General features: G+C 36.2%; 1 protein-coding gene across 1 annotated transcript; it reads left to right on the forward strand.

Annotated features, from left to right (window-relative positions):
* Window positions 1–22,333: 22,333 nt before the first annotated feature.
* On the forward strand, window positions 22,334–23,323 carry LOC123883858 (the record flags this gene model as incomplete). The annotated part of the gene is made up of 1 exon (XM_045932796.1): window positions 22,334–23,323. A coding segment is annotated over one exon (990 nt), but the record flags the coding sequence as incomplete, so codon positions are not given.
* Window positions 23,324–23,537: the final 214 nt, after the last annotated feature.

A 23,537-nucleotide genomic window follows, 5' to 3' on the forward strand; every position in this document is an offset into this window, starting at 1 on the left:
AGTATAGTCAATCCCCTCTTGTTGACTATAACCTTGTGCAACCAATCTAGCCTTGTTTCTTACCACTTCACCTTGTTCATTCAGCTTGTTTCTAAATACCCATTTTGTTGAGGAGTTCTAGGAGAAGAGAATTCATGCAGAATGCCATATTTTTCACAAAAGTTTTCAAAAGGTTCATTTTCAAATTCTCCACCATGATCACTTCTAACTTTTAAAATAGTGTAGCCTTTTTCATTTTGAATTTGTTTGCAGAAGATGCTAAACTCATCATAAGCTTCATCTTTTGTTCTTAAGAATTTTACCCAAGTCCATCTACTGTAATCATCAACAATTACTAATCCATACTTCTTTCCATTGATAGAGGCAGTTTGAACTGGCCCAAAAAGATCAATGTGAAGAAGTTCCAATGGTCTTGAGGTAGAGACAATGTTCTTAGGTTTAAAAGAAGATTTTGTAATCTTTCCTTTTTGACATGAACCACAAAGTGTGTTTGAGTGATATTTGATTTTAGGTAAACCTCTGACAAGGTCAAGCTTGCTAAGCTTAGAGATTAACCTCCAGTTAGCATGGCCTAACCTCTTATGCCAGATCCATTTTTCTTCACTCAAGGTCAAAAGACACATCACTTTTTGTTCATTCAAATCAGAAAGATTAATTTTATAGACATTGTTCTTTCTCAGACCTTTGAATATAATGGAGTTATCAGATTGTTTAGATACAGTACATGATTCCTTATTAAAGACAACTACATAACCATTGTCGCAAAATTGACTTATGCTCAATAGGTTATGTTTGAGTCCATCTACTAACCAAACATCATTAATAGATAGGGAAGAATTACCTACTGTACCTGTACCTATTATCTTTCCTTTTTGATTGCCTCCAAAGCCAACAGATCCTCCTTCTTTCATAGTTAGCTTAGAAAATAGTTGTTTGTCACCAGTCATATGCCTTGAACATCCACTATCCAGATACCATGAGTGTTTCATGATATTTCTTTGAGTGGCAGGCTGTATGAGAAACAACTTTAATCATTGCGATAGAACTCTTCATCAAGGTTAATGATAAAGTCATCCCAATATTCTTCCTCTTCATTTATCAAGTTCTGATTGTTAACTTGAGAACTTGTCAGCCATTGGTCTAGGACATAAGCCCTTCTTCCTTTGCATAAGACTTGTTTCCACATTCTAGGTAGGACATATCCTTTCCTAGTTGGTAAATCTGAATGATACATTATTTCAGCTTTTGGTACCCATCTTCTGGGTCCACGCTTGTTAGTCCATACATGCTTATTATGTTGTCTAGTGTTAGAAAAAGATCTTGGTTTGGAATAATGACCTTTTTGAAACCTTTTCTTTTGAAATCTGTTATTATTCCAGGATTTGGATTGTTTATGATTCCAGGGTTTGTAATTATTACCAATCCCATGTTCTGATTGATTATATCTACTGATTCTAGAATCATAAATAATCTGAGTCTTGTACTCCATCTGAGATTTAGAATTTTTTCTTTTAAAAACTTCTGATCTTTTAGATTGACTAGCTTCAGGTACTGAAGTTCCTTTGGATTCAGAATTTGAAGTTTCAGATGTTGAAGCTTTCAGAACTTCTGAACTGATGTTCTCAGGTTCTGAACAACTTCTATCTTCTGAACTTTTCTTTCCAGATCCTGAGAAACTAGGTTCCTCTGAGCTGTCAGCTTCTAAATCACTCAGATCATCTTTGTTATTTTCAACATTACCAAGATTCTTTCCCTCTTCACTTTGTGGAACAACATAATAAACCCAAGATTTTCCAACCTTTTTGGCAGAGGTCTTCAGCTTTGAATATGTTCTACCATATTCATAGCCAAGTCCCTCTCCTCTATGTCTCATGACATTATAAACAAGATTAGCAGCTTTGCTCTTACCAAGGTTGAGATGCACAAACTGTTGAAGAGCTATTTCCTGCTCATCAATAGGTTTGTGACAAACAGCACAACCCTTTTCAAAGTCATTTACTCTATTCAGAGTTTCTTGATACAGACCTTGAAAGTGTTCTGCTTGTTCAGTCAGAGTGTTAAGCTTTTCTTGTAAAACTTTTTGTTTACTTAACACTCTGAGATGTTTCTCAATGACCTTGTTAAGTGCAGTTATAAGTTGAGATTTAGAGCAGTCAGAAAATACCTCATCAGTTACTTCAGAATCTGATTCTGATTCTGATTCATCGTCTGAGTCTGCATCTGAGTCAGTTGAAGCCATCAGGGCTAGATTTGCCTCTTCTTCTTCCTCAACTTCTTCCTCAGATGATAGCTCTTCAAAGGTAGCCATCAGACTCTTTCTCAATTTACTCTTGAATTGTTGCTTCTTTGAGCTGTATCTTTTGCTTTTGTCTTTAGCAGACATTTCTGGACAATCAGCAATAAAGTGTCCTGGCTTCTTACAGTTGAAGCAGTTCTTCTGATCATCCTTTTTGCTGACAAAATTTCTGGAGCTGTTACCTCTGAAATTTCTTTTGTTAAATCTGTTCCATTGCTGAAACTTGGTGAATAAAGCAAACTCATCCTCATTCATCTCATCCTCTTGACCATCAGCAGAAGATTCTTCTTCAATATCAAGAAGCTGAGTCTTAAGAGCCTTAGAAGTAGTCCTAGTTGACTGTAAAGCCACTGACTTGGACTTCTTCTTAGTTTCTGAGTCAGCATCCAGAACCATCTCATGGCTTCTGAGATTGCTTATCAGAGCTTCAAGACTCAAGAGTCTTGAGATTTTGAGCTTCCTCTATTGCAGTGACCTTGGGTCTCCAAGCAATAGGAAGACTTCTCAGAATCTTCTGAACATGGTCATAGGTGGAATAACTTCTCTTAAGAGCTTTAAGACCAGATACAAGGATTTGAAACCTTGTAAACATAGTCTCAATGTTTTCATCTTGTTGCATAGTGAATAGTTCATATTGCCTTATCAAAAGACTAGCTTTAGCCTCTTGAACCTTTTCATTACCATCATAGGTAGCACACATAGAATCAAAGATAGATTTAGCAGTAGACATGTTCTCTATTCTGACATAATCCTCATGTCTAATAGCACCAACAACAATGTCCTTTACTCTATGATGCTTAGTGTAGGTTTTTAAGTTAGCTGGTGTGAGTAACTTTCTATGCTCAATGGACAATCTTCCATGTTCATTTAAGTTTTCAAAAGTTACTCCCAGCTCAACCAAATCCCACAACTCATGATCAATAGCAGTAATATTGCTATACAGTCTTTCCTTCCACCACTCAAATAATGATGCATCACCATTGAATATAGGGGCTTTTCTATTGCCACTATGTTCATGTGATTCATTACTCAAGTAGTCAAAACCAAAAGCATTTCTAGGACCACCACCAGCTCCACTGGCCTCACCGGGTTCACCGGTTGTTCTAGTGCTACTATCGTCTCCTCCAGACATAGTGTTCTCACAAGATCTTTACTGTCTCACTGTTAAGTGAAAGTAACAAACCAGGCTCTGATACCAATTGAAGGTGTGAAAACACAAGAAGGGGGGGGGGTTGAATTGTGTTTTAGCTAAGTTAAAACTTTTTCAAGTTCTTAACTCAACTACGTTAGCAGCGGATAAATAACACAAATAATAACAAGAGAGAGAGAGAGATATCACACAAGCAATTTATACTGGTTCCTCTCACAAAACGAGAGTAGTCCAGTCCCCTTGCACTTCCAAGGGATTTCACTATAATCACACAAGATTACACCTGCTCAAGCACACAAGCAAGAGACTTCTCAACAATGCTCAAGCACACAAGCTTAAGACTTCACACTTAAGCACACAAGCTTAAGTTTCCTCAAGTAATAGTAAAGTATATGAAGATATACAAATGCTCTTAGATGAACCTAAAGAGAGCAAATACAAAATAGTACAGAGTATTTGACTAAAGTGCAAAAACACTTGATAAGAGGTTCAGAGCTTGTATACACAGAATTCAGAGTTTGTTCAGCGCACGATCAATTCTTGATAATGTTCTATGTGTTGTAGCTGATTCTTCTAGTATATATACCACCAGAAAAGAGTCGTTGCAAAAAGAACCGTTGGAGTTGATAATCTTTTGTCTTCAAGCAGTCTGTCTTGATGCAGTTTGGTTGTATCCAAAACTAAGAAAGAGTTTCAGTTACTTTGACTACTGCAGAGTGGACTTTCCTTATTCAGCTAACAAAACTGAAGACCCACGTTCTCAAGTTAGGACAGACAAAAACGAGAGTAGCTGAACTGATCAGGCTTGAAAGGTCCTTTTCTTCATTGGTAGAAGAGTTGACTAGCAAAGGGAATCTTCACAGCTTTCAAAGAGATCTTCAGAGGTTGATGAAGCTTGAAGTCAGTCAGGAAGTTCTGAAGTCTTCATCCTCTGAATGTTGTAACTTCTGAAGTCCAACATCTTCTGAGCGCTTATGAACTTCTGAATTCACATCCTCTGAGCTTCACTCAGAGCTTGTCTGATGCTTATATCTGCGCACTTAAAATAAATTTTTAGTCCTTCCAATTGTTTATTAATACTTTGTTATCATCAAAACCTTTATAGATTTAGGGGCAAACATTTTTAAGTCAATTTTGTTCCAACAGGGTACTTAAACACTTCTTCTATAATCATGCATATATCATACATTCACCCATATCCATCAACAATTTACCATTCAATTATAAGTACATAAACACATATAATCGAATACTTACACAATCAATTATCACAATTATCCAAGTATGTGTCACATATCACTTATCACATAAATGTACACCTATCCTAATGCATTCTAATGCGTCAACTTCATGCAATGTCACCCTAGACATATCTAATGCATGTGGTACCGTTTCGTCTTTATTAGAGTATCTCACCTCTAATATTCGTCTTTATCGGATAAATATAATCCGATATCCGTCTTTATTGGAATATCCAATATACAACAACAAAATTCATGAATGCATGTATATGTTTTTCATGAATTCACCAACAATTATTTAGCATAAAGCTCGTCATTTACTATGTGGAACACTATCCAACATACGTCATTATTAAGATTAACAAAACCTTAATATTCGTCATTTACAACATCATACATGATTAACAATCGTTATAAGCATCAACAAGCATAAACAAGCATCAACAATCATGTAAGAATACCATTATCATGAAGAATAAGACACTGATTTGAAACTACATGCAAAGGAAGATAGCAGATGAAGAATAAGACACTGATTTGACACTGATTTGAAACGCCTGAGGCGGAAATGTTTACGCCTGGGGCGGAAAAACTTCTGAAAGACTGGTTGCTCACTGTTCTGCCGTTTCAGGCGAAAATTATTGCGCCTGGGGCGGAAAAACTTGCGTTTTCTACACAAAAACGCCCAAAAATCCCATTTTTCATGTTATAAATCCCAAAAGAGTTTGTATTCAAGCATAACAAACATGGATGAACACAAAAGGACAGTCCATTTCTCAGATCTACATCATAAACATCGAAAAAGTAAAGATTGAACACTTTTTCATCAAAACTCTCAAGAACACAAAGTTCTTGAGTTTAATCTGTTATAAAACTCGTTTTTAACCATTATTTTCGTTCATTAACCATGTTAAAAGCATGTTAAACATATTAAGAACCTTAGAAACGATTTCCATCAAGAAAATCCATTCCAAACTAAAACGAAAATGGCGTGGAGGAAGTTCGGGTGAGGAGAAATCGACATTCTCCCCTTCCTCGGGTCACCCACGATTAAGGAATCTACTCTCATACCTGGATTCGAAGAAAACTCAATGAAAAGATCTTGAATCTCTAGCTCTTCTTCTAGCCCTAGCTCCTCAAGCTCTCTTCCTCTCTCAAGAACACACAAGAACAAAAGAGAATAATGAATTCTCTCTTCCCTCATGGCCATATGGCGCACCCTCACACACACAAGGCCCATTGGGCCTCAAGCCCAATTGGCTTGGCCCAATAACACGTTAACCCACTCTACTCGCTTAATAACTAAAGTATTCGATAAATAACTCAAGTTATTAACTTAATTAAATTTCTACGTTAATAAAATATTTTAACACATAGAAATCAATAATTTGAAAATTGGGTCGTTACACGAAACAATGGAAAAAGCTACCACTTTGATGGAATTGGTGCTCTAGACTTTGCCAAAGATTTTCCTCCTTCCAACACGAGATGACACAATCCGTAAAGAGGTGCAAATCATCTTCTATAATAAGATTACTAATCTTATATGTTTAATAATAATTGATGTAGGAGGGTTTTTTAGTAATTTATTATTTTAGATAGATTTAGTTTTATTATATTTTAGGTAGATTTATTATTTTTATATTACACCTAGATTAGTTATTTTTATATTTTAGGTAGATTTATTATTTTTATTTAGTTAGGTTTGTTATTTTCTTTTACAATCTTTTAGGAGATTTGTTATTTTTATTTTTCACTCCTATTTAAGTTAAACTATTGTAGCCTTGAAGGCAACTTTTGATTCAATAAAAATACAGAGATTTTTCTCAAGTTTGGTGGATTCCAAATTATTCCTTCTGGTGGATTCCGGAAGTCTAGTGGATTCTAGATTAGTTACTTTTTCTGGTGGATTCCGGAAATCTGGTGGATTCCAGAGCTTTTATCTAATAGGATTAGCGCTTGCTTTTCCTTCACGCTTCCGTACTGCGTCAGTTGGTATCAGATCCTGGTTTCTCCTGTTCTTTTCCTAACGTGATCAGCCATGGGAGAATCAATTCCGGTTATTAGGGTTCGCAATAACAACCATATTGTTACGTACATAAAATCAGAACATACTCGTGGTGAATCTGATTTGGAATACTATGAGCGTCGATATTACAAAATGTTGAAGGATGATTACTACGAGTTTAAAATCTCTGATTCGACATATCGTTGTCCGTTTTGTTACAACAAAGATTACTCGTTGTCCGGCCTTTTGAGGCATGCTTCCAGAATGGAAGGTAACTCGCGTAAAACGATAAAAGATATTGCTAAACATTCTGTTTTGATAACGTATGTTAATTGGTATGTTAATGTTAAATTCGAGGAAGCATTTAGAATCTTCAATAATGCCAATAACAACAATCATGCCAATAATTTTCATCTACGCCACATAGCTACTGAAACCCTAGATGATAACCAATCATCTCTTCCCGAGAAACTTGACGATCCTGCTTATAAATCCAAACCGAAAGAAACCGAAGTAGTTGTTGAACAAGATGCATCGGTTGAAGTTGATGAATCGAAAGATGAGAAGGAAGAGATCGATGAACATGATGATTCAGAGAAAGAGGATCAAACGGATGTGGAGTCTAAAATGGTAGAAACTACAATCGATGAGGAAGGAGTGCTCAATCTAGAATTAGAGGGTAGTTTCAACGAGAACAACAATGGCATGGATTACGACATCCAAATAGAGGCGACACCAGAAATTGATGAAGAAACAAAGGAGAAAGAATGTCGTGTAACAAATTTATCGTCATCGGCAGCGCAATATGATGCGACCTTAAGGACAACACAAACAAAGAAACTTATGAACATTTATGGGTACTCTCATGTTATGCATATAAGCTCTACCGCCCTTGTGGAGTTATTAAACGGATTAACAAGCTATTATCTCAAGTTAGGGGAGAAAAATAAGCTTTTAAAGAAGAAAAGAGTCGGTATAAGGCAAGACTAAAGGAAGAGCAAAAAGTAGCAATCAAGCAAACGAGAAAGAATTTGATAATTAAAGCAGAACCAGTACTAAGTTTCTACTATGATAAACGCATGAGTCAGTATCAAGATGAGAACTCGGGGTCGAGTTCTTTGAGGTAGAGGACACTGATGTAGGATGTAACACCCCGAACTAACTACCCTCAAAAACGTGATCTTAAAAACTTTTTAAAAATAAGTAGCCGGAGCGCTACGGAAAACATTTTTATAAAACGATCGTGCACATGACACGAAACGTCGCAGCGGAAAAACATTACATAAAGGATTTTCAAAGCAATGAACAAAATAGTTCAAAAGATAATTCATCTACATAAAACATAAGTTAAGATGTTCGCATCGATATACGACGGAATACAAACGATCCCCGACTCGATGTTACAAACTACCAGAGCACTAATATACATCTCAACCAAACTAACTTAACAAAACTATACAAAGGTAGCCCACACTAGCTCCTCACAAAAAGTGCTCCACACCAAAACGATCTGCAGCTAAAGCTCGATCGAAACCTCGACCTGAATACCTGAACCCCCAAAGGTCCAGCACATAACAATTAGGTAGAGAGTTAGTAAACATAATCACATACATACGAATATAGAAACGCACCTATATTCAACCTATCACGTATTACTAACTCACACACATGCCTCAATAAGCAATGCACCAAATAACACATACTCACAAATACACAACCAGATAGTTTCACGTCGTTTCGGACAACACAAAGAACTCACATAACACATAACACATAATTGCACATTTACTCAAATGCGACTAATGCCAAACATTCAATGTCATGCCAACCTAGACACGACTAATGCATGTGGTACCATCTTCTTTATCAAGGAACTTACCATTGATATTCTTCTTTATTGGACAAGTCCAATATCCTTCTTTATCAGACAAGTCTGATATCCCTAAATAATGCATGAATTTATGAATGCCATGCATTTACCAAACATATGATAATCACTTAGCACGAAGCTACTGCTCACTACATGGATAACATAATCCATTAAACTTCTTTATCAGACAAACTGATATTCTTCTTTATCGGACAACCCGATATACAAAAATACATATACTTCTTTGACATTTTATATAAATGCCATCACACAACACAATTATTAAACATATAATAATTCCAAACCAAAACGAAACCAAATACATGGATACACACACTTATAAACAATCAACAAAAATTGCTGTCGCAGAGGCCTTCGCTAAGCGAGGGCTTAGCGAGACATGGCGAACCTCACCAGGAAGTCACCTGCTCATGGCGAGCATTGGCGAGCTTCAGCGAACATGTTCGCTACAGCGAACTCCTGGTCGCTTAGCGAACTACACCAGAAAAATATCTGTTCTTGAGTTTCAATAAGGAGGTTTAACACTCAAATCCATCCAAAATACATTATAACATGTTATAAATGCATAACAAGTGATCAATCATGTATATACCATACATATATACATGTATTAACATTCACAAACACCAAAACACATCACACATACAAAATCATGCCAATTTCTTGCAAAATAAGCAAAGTTGCATAAACATGCAAAACCATCATCAAACATATACATATTCCCTCCTAGATGTTCATTAAGCATACTAAGATGAAAAGACATGTTTATGATAAAGAAATTTCACCCAAACCCCAAAGAAATTGGATGAGAGAGTTCAGGAATGGAGGCTAGACACCTCCCCTCTCTTGGATCACCCAAGCTTATGCTTAACCACTCTCACCTTAGATTGAATGATGATTCTTGGCCTCTAAATCTCTTCTCCTTGCTCGTGTTCTTCTTCTTGCTCTCCTAGGGTTTGCTCTTGCTTCTAAGCTCACAAACTCTAACTTCTCATGAAAAATGAATTGTGATACTATTCATGGTTTGACTTGCTACTTATACTACTCTCCAAAGGTCATGGACCAAGCCCAATGGCTTAGGCCCATTAAGCCCTATCACACGCCCAAGCCCACTAACACGACAAAGGTTTCGCTCACAAACTTATGTTCGCGATAAATAATTATACGTCGCGTAAATAAATATTTAACACTAACCCAAAATATATGCAAATATATAAAATATCGATTTACTAAAAATCGGGTCGTTACAACTCTACCCCCCTTAAAAGAATTTCGCCCTCGAAATTACCTAAGAGATAAAACAGAGAACGAACCCTCAACGCGGCATCTTCGGTTTCTTGCATACCGGACTCTTGTGACCTTCCTCGCCACAATTGAAACAAAACACTTTCACCCGACAAGCATCGGCCTTGTGCCCAAACTGTCCACAATTGAAACACTTGTCGCTTTTCCTCGGGCAATCATATGACATATGACCCCGCTCTCCACATTTGTAACAACTTCCACTTCCTTGCTTCTTCTTTCCACTTCCATAGCCCTTGTTCTCATACGGCTTACCGCGATCCAAACCTTTTCCTTTCCTATCATTCAGAACCTTATAGTAATTGGTCTTGGCTTTGCTATCTTCGTCACAAATCCTTGCCTTGGTCATAAGGGTCGGAAAATCCCTGATTTCAGAAAATCCAATCAAAAGCTTGATATCCGGACGAAGTCCACTCTCGAACTTGACACACTTATCCTCTTCGGCTTCCACCGTGTTGTAGTGTGGACTAAACACACACAAAGCTTCAAACTTAGCCGTATACTCAGCGACCGATAAATTTCCTTGCTTGAGCTCCATGAACTCGATCACTTTCTTATTCTTCACATCAGCCGGAAAGTACTTCCTTAAAAATTCCCTTTTGAAAGTTTCCCAAACGATAGCAACACCGTCCACTCCTATCCTGAGTCTCACATTTCTCCACCAAACGATTGCCTCCTCTCTAAGGGCATAAGTTCCCAAAGTAGTCTTGTTCTCCTCAGAACAACTCATTGCTTCAAAGATGATCTCAACCTCATCTAACCACTTGATAGCCCCCTCCGGGTTATAGCCCCCGGTAAACAGAGTTGGTTTATGCGACATAAACCTTTCCAATCTTTTCTCACTATCCCTTCCCGGGTCATTATCCCTTACCACCAATGTAGTCAAAGCAGTCAAAGCTTGTGCAATCTGAGCGTTGGTCCTAGCAGCAGCCATGATTCCTGAACGAATCACAACTCGACGTTAGAATGTATTAACAGTGTACCCAACACATGCTTCATACAAGAGAAAGAAAATCCTAATGGCTCACATGAACCGACCTGCTCTGATACCAACTATTTGTAACACCCCGAACTAACTACCCTCAAAAACGTGATCTTAAAAACTTTTTAAAGATAAGTAGCCGGAGCGCTACGGAAAACATTTTTATAAAACGATCGTGCACATGACACGAAACGTCGCAGCGGAAAAACATTACATAAAGGATTTTCAAAGCAATGAACAAAATAGTTCAAAAGATAATTCATCTACATAAAACATAAGTTAAGATGTTCGCATCGATATACGACGGAATACAAACGATCCCCGACTCGATGTTACAAACTACCAGAGCACTAATATACATCTCAACCAAACTAACTTAACAAAACTATACAAAGGTAGCCCACACTAGCTCCTCACAAAAAGTGCTCCACACCAAAACGATCTGCAGCTAAAGCTCGATCGAAACCTCGACCTGAATACCTGAACCCCCAAAGGTCCAGCACATAACAATTAGGTAGAGAGTTAGTAAACATAATCACATACATACGAATATAGAAACGCACCTATATTCAACCTATCACGTATTACTAACTCACACACATGCCTCAATAAGCAATGCACCAAATAACACATACTCACAAATACACAACCAGATAGTTTCACGTCGTTTCGGACAACACAAAGAACTCACATAACACATAACACATAATTGCACATTTACTCAAATGCGACTAATGCCAAACATTCAATGTCATGCCAACCTAGACACGACTAATGCATGTGGTACCATCTTCTTTATCAAGGAACTTACCATTGATATTCTTCTTTATTGGACAAGTCCAATATCCTTCTTTATCAGACAAGTCTGATATCCCTAAATAATGCATGAATTTATGAATGTCATGCATTTACCAAACATATGATAATCACTTAGCACGAAGCTACTGCTCACTACATGGATAACATAATCCATTAAACTTCTTTATCAGACAAACTGATATTCTTCTTTATCGGACAACCCGATATACAAAAATACATATACTTCTTTGACATTTTATATAAATGCCATCACACAACACAATTATTAAACATATAATAATTCCAAACCAAAACGAAACCAAATACATGGATACACACACTTATAAACAATCAACAAAAATTGTTGTCGCAGAGGCCTTCGCTAAGCGAGGGCTTAGCGAGACATGGCGAACCTCACCAGGAAGTCACCTGCTCATGGCGAGCATTGGCGAGCTTCAGCGAACATGTTCGCTACAGCGAACTCCTGGTCGCTTAGCGAACTACACCAGAAAAATATCTGTTCTTGAGTTTCAATAAGGCGGTTTAACACTCAAATCCATCCAAAATACATTATAACATGTTATAAATGCATAACAAGTGATCAATCATGTATATACCATACATATATACATGTATTAACATTCACAAACACCAAAACACATCACACATACAAAATCATGCCAATTTCTTGCAAAATAAGCAAAGTTGCATAAACATGCAAAACCATCATCAAACATATACATATTCCCTCCTAGATGTTCATTAAGCATACTAAGATGAAAAGACATGTTTATGATAAAGAAATTTCACCCAAACCCCAAAGAAATTGGATGAGAGAGTTCAGGAATGGAGGCTAGACACCTCCCCTCTCTTGGATCACCCAAGCTTATGCTTAACCACTCTCACCTTAGATTGAATGATGATTCTTGGCCTCTAAATCTCTTCTCCTTGCTCGTGTTCTTCTTCTTGCTCTCCTAGGGTTTGCTCTTGCTTCTAAGCTCACAAACTCTAACTTCTCATGAAAAATGAATTGTGATACTATTCATGGTTTGACTTGCTACTTATACTACTCTCCAAAGGTCATGGACCAAGCCCAATGGCTTAGGCCCATTAAGCCCTATCACACGCCCAAGCCCACTAACACGACAAAGGTTTCGCTCACAAACTTATGTTCGCGATAAATAATTATACGTCGCGTAAATAAATATTTAACACTAACCCAAAATATATGCAAATATATAAAATATCGATTTACTAAAAATCGGGTCGTTACATAGGAGGGTTTCTTTAGTAATTTATTATTTTAGATAGATTTAGTTTTATTATATTTTAGGTAGATTTATTATTTTTATTTAGTTAGATTTGTTATTTTCTTTTACAATCTTTTAGGAGATTTGTTATTTTTATTTTTCACTCCTATTTAAGCTAAACTATTGTAGCCTTGAAGGCAACTTTTTATTCAATAAAAATACAGAGATTTTTCTCAAGTTTGGTGGATTCCAAATTATTCCTTCTGGTGGATTCCGGAAGTCTAGTGGATTCTAGATTAGTTACTTTTTCTAGTGGATTCCGGAAATCTGGTGGATTCCAGAGCTTTTATTCTAGATTAGTTGCTTTTCCTTCCGCTCTGATACCAACTGACGCAGTACGGAAGCGTGAAGGAAAAGCAAGCGTTAATCCTATTAGATAAAAGCTCTGAAATCCACCAGATTTCCGGAATCCACCAGAAAAAGTAACTAATCTAGAATCCACTAGACTTCTGGAATCCACCCGAAGGAATAATTTGGAATCCACCAAACTTGAGAAAAATCTCTGTATTTTTATTGAATCAAAAGTTGCCTTCAAGACTACAATAGTTTAGCTTAAATAGGAGTAAAAAATAAAAATAACAAATCTCCTAAAATATTGTAAAAGAAAATAACAAACCTAACTAAATAAAAATAACAAATCTACCTAAAATATAAAAATAACTAATCTAGGTGAAATATAAAAATAATAAATCTACCTAAAATATAATAAAACTAAATCTATCTAAAATAATAAATTACTAAAGAAACCCTCCTACATCAATAATGTTATAATAATTAGTCACCGTAAAATAACGGTAATCTTTTTTTTTATATATTATAGTAATCTAAGTAACTTAATACCTGATATAAAAAAATAAAAAGTAGCTTAATACCTGATATAAAAAAAAAAAAAAAATAATAAGTGTAGCTTAATACCCAACAATATATGCAAAGCAACTTCATAATAAATATTGGGAAATAATTCATGTGATTCCCTATATATATATATATATATATATATATATATATATATATATATATATATATATATATATATATATATATATAGGAGAGTTATATTGACTCCAAGAGTAACTTTAAAGAGTTACTCCACATCCCCATCCTTGATTTTGTTTAAATCTAATGGACTAAAATTAATTCTCATTAATAATGATGAACTTCATCTTCCCCAATTATTTCTCATAACATTTATGATCTTTTTTGTTGTTGACAATTTTATAGTTTCCTTTTATTATACTCAATATTCATTCTTTCCTTAATCATAATTTTTATACCACAATTAATAATTGTTAAAATAAGAAAAGAAGAAGCAATATCCAGATATTCTTTGGAATCTCATGTGCATTGTGCAAAAATGATTTCTTAACCATGAAAGCAAAAAGAATGTGTCAAGTGACATTACATCTCTCTACAAATAACAAGTTGAATTTGTTGATTTTTTTAACAGATTGAATTTGTTGATAATTTTATATAGGGACATGTAAACATTATCAAGAATGTCAAGTGTCATTTCTTAAGATTAATTGTAATCTTATATATGTTAAACCTAACCCTAAAGAAGAATATGTCAAGAACCTTTCTCTTCTTCTTCCTGACGATTTTGATCTAGGGACCTATGTTGTTCCTTAATTGATAGGATAAAAGAAAAGGAAAGTATTAATTTTGACAAAGAGGGAATCATAATATTGTGAAGAATAATTAGGGAAGATGAGGTCTATGATTATTATTGAGAATTAAATTTAGTCCATTAGATTTAAACAAAATCAAGGGTGGGGATGTGGAGTAACTCTTTAAAATTACTCTTGGAGTAACTCTTTAAAATTACTCTTGGAGTAAATATAACTCTTCTCTCTCTCTCTCTCTCTCTCTCTCTCTCTCTCTCTCTCTCTCTCTCTCTCTCTATATATATATATATATATATATATATATATATATATATATATATATATATATATATATATATATATATATATATATATATATATATATATATATATAGCATTGAACAACTAAAGTGGATATGCTAAAATTCAATCCTATATGGTTTAACCGATTGATGCTAGACAACACAAAGCATTGAATAAGGAATACTTGGTTGCTATATACATTTTATAAGAGGCAATTTTAAGGACGAGTAGCTTTTTTTGTTGAGACAAATTAAAGGCGAGTAGCTTATTAGGTGAAAACTTGATGAATCGTAGTTGGGACAGTTGTTAATTCCTTATTTCTTTTGTAACGAAGTAATTTAACACTTTTTCTGTGGGTGATATGCTTTTATAGTGTACCATTGCATGTGCTTGCATGTGCATCACCATTTCTCACCTATCAAAAAACCTAGTACGTATCGTATATACCACATTATTTTCCTTAAAAAAGGAGTGCGTATTCACACTTTTTTGCAATAAAAAAGAAAAACTTAAATACAATTTTGATTCTCTATTTTCACATTTTGTAAATTTTACTCTCTATTTGAAAATCTTATAGTTTGGTCTCTTAACTATATTTTTGAACTAAAAAAATTAGTTTGTGTTATGTTTTAAATTACATGGTTTATGATTTGATGATGGAAAAAGACCAATAATGTAAGAAAAAAAATCTGAAGAAATTTATTTAAAACATATTAATTATATCACTATATTTTACTAGGAGATCCAAGTAGTGTCTTATTTTTAAGGTGAATTTTTGAAATGGCATATGATTCTATGAGTTGGTCTTTGATTATATGATGAGGAGATATGGATTTGATTCTAGGTGGCGTAGGATTCGAGCTTGTGTCTTCTCTAGGAATCTGTCGATCATTTTGGTGAATGGTTGTCCAACAGAGTAGGTGAACATCCGAAGAGGGTTGAAGCAATTGAAGATTCGGGCGCCTTTCCTCTACCTTTTGGTGGTTGAGGGGCTAAGTGGGGGAGTTTGGAGTGCGGGGGATCATTCGTTGTACATTGGTTTTACGATTGGTAGCTTGGGACGTCGGTGTCACATCTTCAGTATGTTGATGATATTGTTTTCTTTTGTGAGCTTTCAATTGACAACCTTTGGACGCTCAAGGAAAATCTTTGAAGTTTCGAGCTTGCTTCGGATCTCAAGGTTAATTTTCTAAGAGCAGTGTGATGGGGGTAATTAATATTAACATTCTTAATTCTATTCCAAATTTCTACCTCTCCTTGAAGATGTCTGCTAGCTAGGGTGTGGAATCAGATAGTGAGGCTGCAAAGGGATTTTCTATTGGAGAGGAAAGACAAGGTCGACTAAGATATATCTTGGGTATACGTGTTGGACTAAATGTGTGAAAGCCTAAAAGGGTTGAGGGCTTGGTGTTACAGATATGAGACTTGCGAATCTTGCCATTATTGGAAAATGTCGTTGGTAAATAGAGCAAGCTTATGAAAGGATATTCTTGTAATCAAGTATAGAGTGGTGGGAACCATGTCTCATTGTGGTGGTCTTGAGGATAGGTTTAGGGTGACCTCCTCTTGGTGGAAGGATATGTCGTTGCTTGGGGATCCTTTTGATTTTATATCAGATTAGTTCTTAGAGAATGTGATTAAGATTATTGGTAATAACTTGACTACATATTTTTGGAATGATTCTTGGATTGGGGATTCTCCCTTAAAGGTCCATTTTCCTATACTTTACCAGGTTTCTGTTCAGCGTGAAAGAATCGTTGGGAACCTTGGCAATTGAGTTGGGGGAGTGTGAGTTTAGGATCTTAGATGGAAAAGACGCTTGTTTGTCTGGGAGCAAGATCTTTCAATTGAGCTAGATAATCTCTTGGATGATATGACTAACTTGTCTTTGTCTAATGATTCTTGGTCTTGGAAGTTAAATTCTCCTTTTTTGCCTCTCACAAGTGGGGTCTAAGGAGTCTGGGAGACAATGGTCGAAGGTTAATACCCTAACTAGGTTGTGGAAATAAAAGGCACCACTTAAGGTGTTTGTTTTTTTCGTGGCAGCTTCTTCTTGATAGAATTCCTACTCTTCAGAATCTCTTTAAGCGTCAGGTGTTGGTTTACCCTGAAGGGTTATGTTGTCCGTTATGTGGTTCCTTGGAATAATTTTTTTGGTCATTTGTTTCTTAGTTATGTTGTGTCAACTTCTCTGCGGAATAATATGTCTAGTTGGTTAGGGTGGGTCTTTGCACCTCTGGCGGCTTTGTTTTCTCATCATGTTGCTTTCTTAGGATTAGGAGTTGGTTGGATAAGATTGAATTAGCTTTAGTTTGACATGCTATTGTGTGGTTAATTTAAAAATTCCGCAATGATGTTATTTTTTTTCCAAGAAGGTTATGGTCTGCTGAGCAACTGATGGACATATGATTAAGCTCATTTCTTGGAAATGGTTAACCCATCCTTTGTCGGAGTAGGTAAAGCATGGTGGTTTGAGTTGACTGGTGCGACTAGGTCTTGGATGTGTTGCTACCTTGCCCTTTCTCTGCTTTTTATTGTAGGTATTTCCTCTTGTTAGTCTTGAAAGGGCTTAGATCTTGTCGGTTTAGGGGGTTGTCCTGTTAGTGTTGTTTTTTACTTTATTGTTTTTCTTTGTTAGGAGTATTTCTTATACTTATTTTTTATGTCATGGGTATTCTCTGTTTTTTTTAGTCAAATGAAGATTAGATTAAAATAAAAACAAAAGAGGACAAACAACGATAATAAGAAAAATTAACAACAATTACGAGCACAACCCGACACACCCACATCCGAGCGTGAATCCAATTAGTTGAAGAAATAAAAATGACGTTTTTGAACATTTGAAGCACTAACCAAAGGTCTAAAAAATTGGTGTATGGATCGATCGCCATCACGGAACGAGTCTAAGAACCATCAACCCCTTACAACAAACGGCATCAAGCAAACCGATTCTTGATCCTTCAATATGAAATAAATAAGCTATCTGATAGATCAAACTTTTCTCTTTCTATCTTAATTAAATAAATGTGGCTTTCACATATATTTTGTGTTTCTTTCTTTTTTTTATTTCGACGTCTTAAAGTGCGACATTATTTGTTTTGATTTCGTGTCACAGTGCGGTGTATTTTGTTTTTCCGTCTTAGTACGGTGTATTTTGTTTTCCAATCTTGGTGTAGTGCTTATTTATTTCATATTGAAGAATAAAGTTCGATCTGATACAAATCCAATCAATGACTTTAGTGTCATCAACACTACAAATCTGGAGGCATGAATATTTCAGATACTATTAATATAGTTAACTATGTAGACTTAAGCAATTTATCATTTCATACTATTAACACATATACTGGAGTTAGTTTGCAGATTCATCTATCCATCTAATTGCACTCTCAGTTTGAGTATAATTACAAAATAATAATGTGATTATAATTTTTTATGCTAAAATGATTCAGTTTTAGTAATTCATTTCAAACATCCCAATAAAATTTTTTTTTAGGCACATAATACAATAGTATTAGATTATTAGTTTTGGGCATGCAACTAATATGTATTAAATTAGGTACGACAACGGATAGCCATGCATGAATGATTATACTAATTTTTGTCATGAGATTTCAACATCATAGAACTTATTAAAAAAAACATCATAGATCTAATTATTAAATAAAATTAAATGTAATTAATATGTGAATTTTATTTGGTTAACCTATGATCTTTGTTTTATGCATTTATGGCAATAGCGAGATTCATAGGAGCCGACATGATCTTCTTGATCTTGGTGGCAATGCATGCGGTTGAATTTGAATTTTTCCCAGCCTCAAGTTCATGAGCCAAAAATCCGTGATAGCATTCAAAATTATTGTAATAAGATTTCTACTACTTCTACACTTTAATTCTTTCATTTGACCACCCCAAATCAACCTTACAACAACTTTCTATTTAGATCAAACTTAGGTAAAGCACCTACCATAATTACATATAAATATTACTAAAACTATTTTCCTTAAAAATAAGATAAAATAAGTGCAATGAAGTTCATCCATTTAGTTCCCGTGAGAGCTTAGCTAAAATTATTGTAATAAGCTAAAATAAGGACATCGCATTATATATATATATATATATATATATATATATATATATATATATATATATATATATATATATATATATATATATATATATATATATATATAGGGGACACTTTGTAACGACCCGTTTTTCGTATTCGTATATTTTATTAAATGTTATTTTATTTATTAATTGGCTTTTATTATTTTAGTGAGCGACGAATAATTATTTAGCCGATCGTAAGTTATTAGGCGCGAGAACCTTGTTTTGGGCTTAATGGGGCGTGAGAGACCTTATGGGCTTAAGCCAATTGGATTTGGGCTTGGTTCATGACACATGAGAAGTAGTATAAGTAGCAAGTCCAACTTATGAATAGTATCATAAATTCATTTCCTTGAGTTTGAGTGAGTAGAAGAAGATAGAGCAAGAGCTAGGGTTTTGGCTAAGAGAAAGCTTGAGCAAGAGAAGGCTTGGATCATCATCTTTGCTTAAGGTAAGAGATTAGAATTCATGATTCTTGAGTGACAAGGAGGGGGGAGATTGTCTATGTCTCCGTTCCCGAACTCTCCCACTCAATTTCTTTTAGACTTTTGATAAGCTTTTGTATGTGAGTGTGATGTTCTTCATCATCACTTTGTATGTGTTAATCACTAGCTTGATTCCATGATGAATATGTATGTGTTTGGATCATTTTTGTTAAGTTTAGGAAAGTTGCTTAAAACTCAAGTAATTGGCTTGATTTTGATTATTTGAGGTATTTGGATGTTTGGAAGAGATGATTAATGTTCCTTGATACCATATATGTTTGGAATGACTGTTTATATGAATTTATAACATGTTTAGATGAATTTTTGAGTTGATTTAAGGTTAAACCGCCTTAGATAACTCAAGAACAGATATTCTGTTCTGGTGTGGTTCGCTAAGCGACCAGTAGTTCGCTGTAGCGAACAGGTTCGCTGAAGCTCGCCAAGTCTCGCCATGAGCAGGTGATTCTCTGGTGATGTTCGCTGAGGCTCGCTAAGCCTTCGCTCAGCGAATAGTTCGTTGAAGCTCGCCAAGTCTCGCCATGAGCAGGTTACTTCCTGGTGTAGTTCGCCAAGTCTCGCTAAGGCTTCGCTTAGCGAAGGCCTCTGTGACAGCAATTTTTGTTAATGTTTGTAAGTGTATTCAGGCACTTGTAACATGGTTTAGGGGTATCCTTACATGATTGTTGATACATGTTGATGCTGTTAATGCTTATTGTTAATCGTTATATGAATGAAAAACGTGTATGCAATAAGTGTAGCTTAAAGTGAGCAATGTATATGTTTTAGCATTAACTTGCAATGATAAGAGAATGATGTATGTTTTATGACATAAGTATAAATGAAACCTTGTGTGTATAAAAATGAGTATGCAGATAATTATCATGTGAATAATTATGAATTGGGTGATAGGATATTGTGTTATCCTAATGTGTTAGATGTTGGAATTGTGTTTCCGCATCAGTGAATGAATAGCTTCGAGCTAGATAGCGTCATGTATTTGATGTGTTTAAAAGTAATCATGCATTCATGATTGTATGTGAACATTGGAAACTTGGGTTCCAATAACGAAAATGGATTATGTGTCCATAATGAAGCCGAGGATCGGATTAGATGAATCCATGAGTCCAGAGCTGCTATCCAACAGGATATAAAACTGTTTTGGCTTATCCAAGGGAGATAAGATGGTTCGGTAAGTTCCGACATATCCAGCATGATATAAAACTGTTCTTGGTCCACCGTTGGTGAGACATCTTGGTACCACATGCATTTAGTTATGTCTAGGGATGGCATGACAGTGAATTAATTGGCATTAGATACCTTAGGGTAAATGCGCATATATTTGATAAATGGTAAGTGACATTATTTGGTTGAATGGTGTTGAACTTTATTAATTGATAATCGTTTAGTGCGATGTTTTGGCGTGAGTTAGAATATGTATGATGTAGTTCGAAAGTGTAAGGTCTTTCTTATGCTCGTATGATATGCGATTATGTTTTCTAACTCTCTGCTTTGTGTTATTTGCTGGACCTTTGGGGGTTCAGATATTCAGGCTGAGGATTGTGCCGACGTTTAGACTGCTGTTCTAGCGTGGTGTTGAAGTACCTTTTGGTGAGGAGATTTAGCATAGATTACTCCTCTTAGTACTAGCTTTTGACTAGAGTTTGTAAATAGTGAATGCTCTGGTAATGTAACATCGAGTCGGGGTTTACGCTTGGATTTCATCGTATATCGGTGTTACCTTTTGTTATGCTAGTTCTTGTATAAGTGACATCTTTAGGGATGAATATGGCTTATGTATATATATATGTATATATATGCATGCTTGGTATGATTGGAATCCGCTGTTGCTTTTCATGTTAAATTTCATGATGCTCTGTGTGTATGCTTGTGTTTTAATTACTGCGTGGCACTCTGCCTTTACACTTGTTGAAAAGTTTTTAAAATTACGTTTTTAAGGGTAGTATGGGTATGGGTGTTACAATAGTGGTATCAGAGCAGGTCGGTTCGTGTGAACCAATTAGGACTTTTCTTTTCCCCGTATGAGCATGTGTAGGGAACACTGTTAGTACTTTCTAACGTCTAGTTGTGATTCGTTCAGGAATCATGGCTGCTGCGAGGACGAATGCTCAGATTGCGGAGGCTTTGGCCGCACTCACCAACATTGTGGTTAGAGATCATCAACCTGGAAGAGAGGTAGAGATGAGGTTGGAAAGGTTCATGAAGCAGAAACCGCCAACATTTACCGGAGGTTACAACCCGGATGGAGCTCACAAGTGGCTGGAGGAACTTGAGATAATTTTTGAAGCAATGGATTGTTCCGAGGAAGGGAAGACAACCCTTGGGACATATGTGTTGCGTGAGGAAGCGAATGTGTGGTGGAAGAACGCCAAGTTGAGGCTAGGACCCGGTGGTATGGCTATACCATGGGCAATGTTTAAAAGAGAATTTCTGGTTAAGTATTTTCCTGTGGATGTGAAGAACAAGAAAGTGGTGGAATTCATGGAGTTGAAACAGGGAAATATGACGGTAGCTGATTATGCCGTCAAGTTTGAGACTTTGTGTGCGTTTAGCCCGCATTACAACACTATGGAAGCGGAGAACGACAAGTGTGTGAAGTTTGAAAGTGGTCTACGTCCAGACATTAAACATATGATTGGATTTTCGCAGATAAGGGATTTTGCGACCCTTGTGAACAAAAGTAGGATTTGTGATGAGGATGGTAGAGCTAAGGTGAATTACTACAAGGCTGCGAATGACCGAAAAGGGAAAGGACAATAGCGCGGAAAACCTTATGATAACCGCGGTAGGGGTAATACAAGTGGTGGTAAGAAGCCGGTGAATGGAAGTTGTTACAACTGTGGAGAAAGGGGTCATATGTCTTATGATTGCCCCAAGAAAGGAGATAGGTGTAAGAATTGTGGAAAGCTGGGCCACAAGACCGAAGTGTGTAGGACAAAAGTGGTGTGTTTCAACTGTGGTGAGGAAGGCCACAAGAGTCCGACTTGTAAGAAGCCCAAGAAGGTGATGGGCAAGGTGTTTGCTTTGAGTGGAGAGGATGCTAGCCTTGAGGACAATCTCATTAGAGGTACGTGTTTCATCTATAACACTCCTTTAATTGCGATTATAGATACGGGAGCGACGCATTCTTTTATTTCTTTGGATTGTGCGAAGCGTCTTAGTATTCCTTTAACGGATATGATGGGTAGGATGGAAATAGAAACTCCTGCTAATGGTTCAGTGATTACCCGACAAGTATGTCGTAACTGCCCCGTAACCATTTTTGGTAGGCATTTTGGTATGGATTTAGTGTGTATTCCACTTAGTGGTATGGATGTAATTTTTGGTATGAATTGGTTAATCTTTAATCGAATTCATATCAACTGTTGTGAGAAGGCCGTTGTTTTTCCGAAGCCGGAGGAGAACTTGCACTTGATGAGTGGAAAGGAAGTATCGGAAGCGTTGAAAGAACATGCCGAGATGTTCATGATGTTTGCATCATTGAAACTCGAAGGAGGAGTTAAGATAGAAGAGTTACCGATCGTTTGTGAATTCCCAGATGTGTTTCCGGATGACATATCTGACGTGCCTCCGAAGCGAGAGGTAGAGTTTTCTATCGACCTAGTACCTGGAACTAGCCCGATATCGATGGCGCCGTATCGAATGTCAGCGTCAGAGTTGAATGAATTGAAGAAGCAACTTGAAGAGCTGCTTGAGAAGAGGTTTGTTCGACCGAGTGTTTCGCCATGGGGAGCGCCAGTGTTGCTTGTGAAGAAGAAAGATGGAAGCATGAGATTATGTATAGACTATCGTCAGTTGAACAAAGTGACGATCAAGAATAAATATCCACTTCCGAGGATAGATGATTTGATGGATCAACTAGTTGGAGCTTGTGTGTTTAGTAAGATCGATTTGAGATCTGGATACCATCAGATTAGAGTAAAGACGGAAGACATACCTAAGACTGCATTTAGGACGAGGTATGGGCACTACGAGTATTCAGTTATGCCGTTTGGTGTGACCAATGCACCTGGAGTTTTCATGGAGTATATGAACCGAA

This window comes from Trifolium pratense, linkage group LG5 (genome assembly GCF_020283565.1).
Source record: "Trifolium pratense cultivar HEN17-A07 linkage group LG5, ARS_RC_1.1, whole genome shotgun sequence".
NCBI lineage: Eukaryota > Viridiplantae > Streptophyta > Magnoliopsida > Fabales > Fabaceae > Trifolium > Trifolium pratense.